General features: G+C 47.2%; 1 protein-coding gene and 1 pseudogene across 7 annotated transcripts in view; one reads left to right on the top strand and one right to left on the bottom strand.

The window, feature by feature from the left end:
* The window catches only part of CPSF4 (cleavage and polyadenylation specific factor 4), a 15072-nt gene that overhangs the window by 4515 nt on the left and 1460 nt on the right, over nt 1-9097 (bottom strand). For 6 of the 7 annotated variants that reach the window (XM_025047679.1, XM_025047680.1, XM_025047681.1 and 3 more), the window contains exons 2-6: nt 7803-7853; nt 5532-5684; nt 2932-3027; nt 2443-2536; nt 651-723 (exon numbers count right to left, since the gene is read on the bottom strand). In XM_025047679.1, coding sequence (XP_024903447.1) covers nt 651-723; nt 2443-2536; nt 2932-3027; nt 5532-5679 — 411 coding nt within the window. In that variant the 5' untranslated portion in view covers nt 5680-5684; nt 7803-7853. The remainder of the gene's footprint in view (nt 1-650; nt 724-2442; nt 2537-2931; nt 3028-5531; nt 5685-7802; nt 7854-9097) is intronic. The other variant, XM_015590356.2, reaches the window with a different exon arrangement.
* LOC112480724 lies at nt 4037-4155 on the top strand (annotated as a pseudogene).

The following is a 9097-nucleotide window of genomic DNA, read 5'->3' as shown; positions in this document are numbered from 1 at the left end:
TGCTGAACCCATTTGTCTATGGCACTTCCTTCTCCTCCTTGAAGGAGAATCAGCTAACTGCTGGGTTGAAGGACTCCTTGTCTAGAAAACTGAAGCCATGGTCCTTTAGCCCTGTTCCTAGCCTTCCCTATAGTCGGCAATATCCACACAGAGCGATCATGGCACTGGCCAGGGAACCAGCCAGCCTTGGTTCTGCTCCCAGACCTGTCTGTCCCAGCTGTGGTATCTCAGGGAAGACTCCCTCTACAAGTGTCAGTTTCCCTGTTTGTAAGGGGAAGGGTCTGAACCAGAAGCATCAAGAGCAGGAGACGTGTGGTACCCATGCTGCCTTCCGCTCTGGCTCCTGAGGCAGGCACTGCAGAGGTGCCAAGGCACTCTCCAGGCAAGGGAAGAGAAGCCAAGTGGGCATTCGGCTCCAGCAGACAACGCTCCAACTCTAAAGGAAGATGCAACTGCTTTGCTTCCTGAATTTTCTGCTACTCAGTGTGACTGACTCCCCTCCTATCCTGCCTTCTCCTAAGCCCTCTCACAAAGTCTCTAGCTAGGTCTATGGCAGACCACACATTGATGCAAGCACTGAGTTCTCTGCTGCAAGGGCACTGCCAGGGCCAGCAGTGCCACAAAGCCGAGGAGAGGCCGGGACACGGTACCTTTGTTGGAGGCTGTGTCTGCTGTGGTAGTGGGGGCTGCTCGGTGGTTCCCATCGGCAGTTCAAATCGAGGGCTGGTCATCCAGCAGCCAGAAGGGATGAGAACAAGAGAAAGAGAAGAGATGAAAGAGGAGCTAGGCCAGGCAGTGTTCTCGAATTCTGGCCCCAGGGAAAATCACAGCCAGTCTCTGCCCAAGTACAGAGCAGCATGAACCACCTGGACGTGGGTAGGTGTTGGCTCTTAGCTCTGCCTCTCAGGCTACAGGACAGTGGGGGAACAGAATGCCTGGGCTCAGACCCAGCTCTGCCTACACCTGGCTGAGACTTCGGGGGTGGAGGGGAGTGCTGCTCAGAGAAATGAAAGAAAAATGTTTTTAACTTAGAAATTTTAATATTTAAATTACAACCCAAACATTGGCAACCATACACAGACAATGTTTGCTATGGATAAATTAAGACTATGAGGTCATACTTTAAAATACAATTTCAGAATTAGTTTAAATCAATACATTTCCTCAGAAATTGTATGATTTCCTTCAGTTTCAATTCATGAGATGGAAAGTTTAATATAATGTTAAATAATTTACCATCTACTTTAAAAGTAATCTATAAAAAACTAAATCACTATTAGGACTGAATTTATAATAAAGCTTTAATGGCTCAGTGGTTTTTCTTAAGAATATATATAAATCTTGAAAAGGTAACACTGTTAGCTGAACTGTAAAATCCATAAAAATAACTGTTTTGCCACAGTGTACAGTTAAGTTCTTTCATATTGCTTCCCTGATCCTCTCATCAAGCAGCTTTCAGGTTAGAAATGAAAGATACAGAAAATCATACATCCCACGTGAAATAATGAAGATAAAGTGCTGGTACTGTTAGAAGTCACGAGCTTGCTCCATGAGCGGCTCTGTGCATGGGAGCCACTTCTAACACACACTCCTCCTTGCAGGGCCTAACTCGAGTGCCAGACCTCTTCTGATAACACAGACTCCTCAGGGGACATGCCTGATTGCCCCACAAACAGGAACTCCTGGGCGATCTGTGTGCTCCTGGGCTCTCATCTAGGGAGTGGGACCAGGTCAACAGCACTGGCCACCTGCCCACTGTGTGGCAGCAAGACACTATGCTCCTGTACAGGTGTAGGCAGTGCAGGTGTATGGGCAGTACAAGACAGGGAGACTACTCTCTGGTCCCAGTACCACTCTATCCCCTCGATCATCCAAAGTGACAGATGTGCTCTGATGCCCAGGAGAGGAGTGCTGAGCCCTGCTGGGCAAGAACCTGGCTTCAGAGGCTCATAGACCTGCCTTTGAGTAGGTACCGCCACCGACCACCGTGGGACTCTGGCCAGTGGCTGAGCTCTGAGCTTCTGTATTCTCATGGGTAGAACAGGACATTCTCTTTAACACTTGAGTTATAAGAACTAGTATGTGGGAAACCCCAAGTTTAGTACTTCCACATAGGAGGCCCTGAAACTGCAGTTCTTAACCTGAAGGCCCTAAATGATATGCAAGGCTATGTGTGCATGAGTTTTTCTGGAGCACAGGGCCCACAGCTTTCATCAGATTCCCAGATGGCTGTGACCCAATAAAGGTCTAGGCAGAGCCATCTCTGGGCTCAGGAAAAAGCAGGGGTCCCTTTCCCCTCAGCCCCTTCACCCCCTCATCCCAGGAACTATGCTGACATCACCGGTGACCAAAGCTCAACTGGACCCAGAAAAGATGTAGAGGATAGCAGGGCCTGGGGCAGGAGGAGTGTGGGAGTTGAGGGGATAGGGGCTGGCAACTCACTGCATGAATTTACACGAGGGTCCCTCTGGGCAGAATCCCACAAGGTAATTCACACAGATGACTCTCCGCGTGTGCCGATGCCTACACAGGGGACCTGTGGAGCCAAGTGTCAGGTTACCGAGACCATCCCCTCTTCAGGGCTGCCCCTGTGCCCCTCTGCCAGTCAGACCCTGCCATGACCACTATCTGGAGTGCCAAGAGCAAGAGCAGGGCTTCAAATACTGACTTTGACTCTTATTCATAGGGGACAGTGGGTAGGACACACAACCTCTCAAATACTAGCTTCTTTATCAAAAATGCAGGTGAGAATGCAGCTCACATAGGAGCCTTAGGAGGCTCAAGTGAGCTGAGGGCATGAAAAAGGCTTGCTAGCCCCCAAATGCCTAACATCAGATTTTGCTGGAATAGGCAGGACAGGAAGAGGGTAATGTGGACAGAGGAAGGGAGGACTGGGCTCTTGCCAGGGGGCCCGGCCACTACAACACCTACCATGCTTGCAGAAACCACGGTCGTACCAAGGGCAGTCCTTGATCTTGGATTCGGGGTCGATGTGCAGGAAGGGACACTCTTTGTTACTGCACTCCCCTGCAGGGAAACCCAGACATGTGTCCACCTGGGACAGCTCTGCTTCTGCCAAGACCCAGACCCACCTTGGCTTCTCCCAAGGCCTGAGCCCGCTGTGTAGCAAAAAGGGCCAGGTGGTTCTGGTATCCGGTCCTGGCCTGGCAAACCCTGAGACTCATGGCAGACTATATGAGAGCCTCAGTTTCCTGACCTGTATATGTGCTGTGAAGGTCCTTCCCTCGTATGTGTCCATGCTGTCGTGAGGGTCAATAACACTGACAGAGCCGGGCACAGGGTATATACTGATCAAATACCTCATGGCTCCATCTCTCACCTGAAGGGGGTGTTCTGGGCACCATTATGTGCTCAGATATGCAAACATACTAGCTGAGGCCAGGAAATTTCTACTCTAATCAGCTCTTCACATCCGCTAGCTAGGAAAAGAGAAAGGTCTGAGGAGTCTACCTTTTAGGATAAAAGTAGGGAAGATTTGGGAACTCAAGGCTGGGTCCTTGTGCTAGAACACAATAAAGCCTTTATGACAGCTCCTCTAGGGAACAAGTGGCTCAGCTGGCCAGCAGCATCTTTCATCCAACTAGGGTTTGGCCAACTCCATGCTTGCCTTTCCAATTCGCACTACACATGAAAGGCCAGTCTGAGAAAATGCAAACTCCTTCTCAGACCCTAAGTCCATACATGGTCTAGCCCACCCCTCCCTAGTCTCCTCCTCCCCTGCAACCACACTGGCCCACCAAGTGTTCCAGGACTGGCCTCTGCTTAGCCTTCAGATCCCAGCTCAAGTCTCATCTCCTCCGAGAGGCCTTCCCAATCATTCTGCCTAAAAGTGATTTCCTCATGTGGTTCCATCACTGTTTATTTCCTTCAGAGCATTTATCATGAATAATTCTCTTTGTCTCACCAGCAAATCAGGCACCTCTTTTCCTGGGCCACTAAAGCAAAAGCACCATGGTGCTGGGACTGGGTCTGTCCTCTTCATCACTGTCTCTTCAGTGCCTAAAAGGCACACAGTGTCTATGGCCATGCTACCCTGAACAAGCCCAATCCCATCAGATTTCAGAAGCTAAGCAGGGTTGGGCCTGGTTAGTACTTGGATGGGAGACCACCTAGGAAGACCAGGTGCTGTAGGTGTAAAAAATAAAAAAAAAAAAGGGATTGTAAGCTGACAAGGTCCTTGCAATCTGTGAGGTCAACCAAGGGTTGCCTCGCCTAAAAAAATAAAATAAAAATAAAAGGAGTACAGTGCCTAAAAGGGGTAGCATAGGTGACAGGGGCTGCAGACTGTGTCTGCACCAGGAAAGGCTCTGCAGGGGAAGGCAGGAACCCAAGCCAGCCTGCAGAGGTGCCCTTGAGAGTCTGCCCATGAGGGCTGACTCCCATCTTTGGGGAAGATGGGAGAAAGCTCCCATGGAGAAGCTGCTGCTTCCTTCCAGTGCTGGTTCCAGTGCCGTCATGGGCAGAAGGGAGTGAGTGGAGAGTGAGTGGGGAGCTGGGAAGCCTGAGTCCTATTTCTGTCTAAGCTCTGACTTCTCAGCTTGTGCTGCCTCTATAAAAAAAAAAAAAAGCCACAACTATCATTAATAAGCCAGCAGGCTAATCCTGTTGGGCTGCTAAAATAATTAACATCTCCTCTGACAACAGTGCTTTGAAAGTGTGCAGCAGTGTACAGCACTCCTCGGCCCACTGAAGAATATGTCAGGCTTCCAAACTCTCACCAGGCTCCTGCACAGGGCCTGGGGCCAGAGCCTGCCCTTAGCCTAACCAATAGGGCTTATTCCTGGGCAACCTTGCCCAGAGTAGAGAGCCAGCGGGTTCTAGTTCCATCAGGGAGCACAGCAGCTCAGCCAAGCCCTATGCCAACCCCATTACCCTCAGCCAGTCCCCACTTCTCGATGCAGTTCACTCAAGACAGCTAAGGCCATGTGTTCTCTAAGCAGGGATCAAGGCAATCTCAGTTTCAAGATAAAGAGCAGAACTCTTTGCCACCAGAGGACAGCCCCCCCCAGACCTCCTATTCTTATTTAGGACAAACTACTATTTGGAATCATACTCCTACAGAGAAAGAACTAACTTGGGCCTGGGGGCGGCAATCAGTCACCACACTGAAAGAAAAAGCTGACTTAAGGGAGGTTGACTCCAGCAGAAACAAGGCCTCCAGCCAAATGCACTGTTCACTCACCCACTGGGAGACCCTCCTTAGTCTCAACTTCACAAAGTATCTGAAAGTGCTCATAAAACTGAAGCACTACAAAGATGTGGAGATTATTAGAGAATAATCATACTTCCCATAACTAAGGGGCCAGCTGAGGTTTCAGGGAAATGCCTAAGGTTCTCATCTGAATCTAGGAAGATGGGAGCGGCAGATACTGTGGGTACCTGAGCATTTGCTTAACACCTCTGGGTCTCGGTCCTCAGTGGAGCCTCCCCAGGGCTACTGATGCTGGGGGTGGGGGTGTGGATGGTGGCAGGGGCCTGGCCACACACCTTACCAATCTGAACCACCTTACCGAATTTTGAATAGAAGTAGCACTCAGGCATCTTGGTCATGTCATACTCGTGCAGAAACTCACACTGGTCCCCCTTCTTGCACAGCCCCCGCAGCCAGTGTTTGCACACCACTGTCTTCTCGCCGCTGATGTGGCGAAATGGGCACATGCCCCCTGCCAAGGAAGACATGGGGGTGTGAGGAGAGATGCAGCCCTGAGCCCAGGGACACTGGGCCTATGGGAACCAAGGTACCTTCACTCCACACCTCCCTGAAGCATGTCCTAGAAGGTGACGGTTGCCCTGGGCAGAAGGCAATGTGATTTTAGGCAGAACACATTTTAAGTAAAAATAGTTATGTATTTTAAGTGTTTTGATAAAATCTAACTAAAACATCAAAGCATGACTTCACAGTAAGATAGGGGCTTAACAAGCCTAAGGGCAATGTGTGTGTGGGTGTGTAGGTTTCTTTTTTTAAAATAATTTTTTATTTTTTAATATATTTCAATAAGAGTTGACATTCAATATTATTTTACATTAGTTTCAGGTGTACAGCATAGCAGTTAGATATTTATAAAATTTACGAAGTGATTCCCCGATTATTCTAGTACTCAATTGGCATTCTACATAGTTATTAAAATTATTGACCATTTCTCTATGTTGTATTTCACAGCCTGTGACTATTTTGTCACTATAAATTTGTATTTCTTAATCCCTTTACCTTGTTCACCCAGCCCCCCAAACCCTTCCTATCTGGCAACCAACTGTTTGTTCTCTCTATCTATGAATCTGTTTCTGTTTTGTTTTTTCATTTATTTTGTGTTTTAGATTCCACATGTATGGTATTTGTCTTTCTCTGACTTCACTTAGCATAATATTCTTTAAGTCTATCCATGTTGTCATGAGCTCATTAATTTAATTAAAGAATAGTTCCAGTGGTACACTGATGTGGCAAAAACTGAAGGAGTAGTTAAAGAAAGACTGGGGTTTAGGAAACACAGTCCTAAAAGATAGAAGGTGAAGAGGACCACCAGCAAAAGCCTAGACTCCATCTTTAGTTAAAAGTGCCCACTTAGAACTAAAACTAAGAAAGATCAACTATAGGATTGAACACAAGTACTGTATGCAAACTGGGGGAGGTCTATCTTCTACAGCAGGACCTGAGGGATCATCCACCCAGATGGGACAGAGACACACCATGGAAAGGTTATATTTCTAAATAGTGGCCTGGTGGGTCTACTGGGAAGGCCTGACCAGAATGAGGTTGTGACTGTGAAAGATCTAGACCAGCCCAGTCCAAGAGAATTTTTTGCAATGGTAGGAATGTTCTATATTTATGCCGTCTAATATGGCAGCCACTAGCCACATGTAGCTATTTAACACTTGAAATATGACTAGTTTGATTGAGGAACTGCATTTTTACTTAATTTTAATTAATTTAAATTTTAATAGCTGCATGTAGCTAGTGGCTACTGTACTAGTTAACAAAGAGACAGTCATAGAGCCCATGTTAAGAACAGCTTACTAACAGATGGTGGCAGGTCATAAAGGCAGAATTAACAAGCAAGGACATGTGAACAACCCCAGGAACAATGATGTTCCAACTAGATAGCCAGAGGTCAATCTGGTTGATCTACCTGGCAGGCCTATTGCTTCAGTAGTCAATGAACCAAAATTTGCCCAAATTAGCCATTAAAGCCAACCTTGCTCTAATTCTGTGCTCCTTATTCAAGCTTGTGATTAAAATTTAGTTTCCAAATAAATTTGCCTACAGGAGAAGAATGCTTACTTGTATATGGCATATAAAATCATACCCAGCGATACTCCTCGAGTTAGTGGATAGTCTGGCTCATGCAGCCTCTGTCATGGCCTGGTTAGTATGAACAGACTATCATGGGGATTTTTGATGAGAGGATACAGAAGACAGTGACCCTGTGTAGATTGTAGAATCAGAAAAGCCTGGGTTGACACTAGGCTCAACCACTTAACTCTGTGACCTTGAGAAATTTCCCAAACATCTCAGTGCTAAGGGCCTCTGTTCATGTCAGAGGGTAGCTTGTGGCCACAGGGAAAGTGAGGTGAGAAGGCTGATTCAGAGCCAGATTCTGTCCTGTGTTTTCAGTTTCAGGCAGAATATCCCATCATGTTCCTAGCTATCCAAACCAGCCTCATCTAGGGATTGTCAGTCTGCAGAAAGCAATGTAAGCCAGAGACCTGATGGCTTACAAGTCTGGTAGGGGACAGGGTAGTGCAAAGTACCTCAGGAAGAACATCAGGGAGCCAGGGTCTCTTACCTTTGCCACAGGCAGCTTTCAAAAAGAATTCACAGACAGCAGCCCCTGACTCTGTAGAAAAGAGAGAAAAGAAGAGGCATCAAACAAAGCAAGGCGCGACTGCTACTGGTGGCATCTGAAGATGGGGAGGGAACGCTTCTAGCCTTTAATGCATGAGGTGTTCATGGTATAGGAAACAGACTTGAACACAATTGGAAAGCCTGACCAAGCACGAAAAAGACTGCTTATTTCAGTCATTCCCTGCACAATGAGACATATATGGTGAGTCTAGTCATTACTCAGGGCTTTCTGAGAGCCTCATAATAAAGATGTTTTCGAGGAGTTAGAAATGTGTAGGGGAAGAAGGATGGAGCACAAGATTACAGAAATTAATTACCCCATGCTGAGACCTTCCAGAGGGCTAATTCCTGGGCACTTTAACATGAGGCAGAGGGAGGGAATGATCTCACAGGAAACACAAGAGAATGGGGACTCTGAGACAGGACAGGATCCAGAAAGAGATACTATTCAGAAGGGAAGAGCATAGCTGATGACACAGAAGCAGGACTGCTCTTAATAAGCAACAACAATACATAATTATTAAAGGAACAGTCTTTTGCTTCCCCAGATGCAGCTGGTTCATGTGAGAGAAGCAAGAGAATATAGGATGAGTGAGTACAGTGGAAGTCAGTGGGCAAAAAGCTGTTCCAATGAGCCCAGGAAGTCATCTGCAGTGGCTATTAGAATAAACCTCTGGTTTCATAAAAAGTTTTCACTACGGGCAAGCATTTTAGAATTGCTGAAAACCCAAAGACAGCACCTCTGAAGGCCACATTCAGGCCTCTCCTTGCTCACATGCAAGGGATTCCTTGGCTTCTAGGAACAGGCAGATTTTGCTAGGACCAGACTTAAGGCTGTGGAACTGGGAGTTCTGGGGGTGTCACTCAGTTGCATTTTAAAAAGTCTGAAAAGTCTCACATAAAAAAAAAAAATGGTTAAGGTTGTTTTCTTCATTCTTTATAGCTAGAAGCCCACAATCCTGGGGACTGGGTCTCAGGCAGACAGGATAAAATATGCCTTCAGTGCAGAACTAACAGTTCTTTCCAAAACTAAAAAGAAAATGAAGTGCAAGGACAAGACTGTGGCCTCCCCAGGCTTTAACAAACTGAACTTGGCTTGGGCAGGCTGAGTGCTGAGGGAGCCTACCAAGTCTGAAGTCAGGGCGGCACCCATGGCAAGGCATGTCCTTGACCTTTCCTCAGAAGAGGTATGTGGGCCCCTCACCAGTGAGCCTGCCCTCACGGACTCAAGTATCT

This window comes from Pteropus alecto, unplaced genomic scaffold (genome assembly GCF_000325575.1).
Source record: "Pteropus alecto unplaced genomic scaffold, ASM32557v1 scaffold20, whole genome shotgun sequence".
Taxonomy (NCBI): Eukaryota; Metazoa; Chordata; class Mammalia; order Chiroptera; family Pteropodidae; genus Pteropus; species Pteropus alecto.
This window is presented reverse-complemented; position numbering and strand designations above follow the sequence as displayed.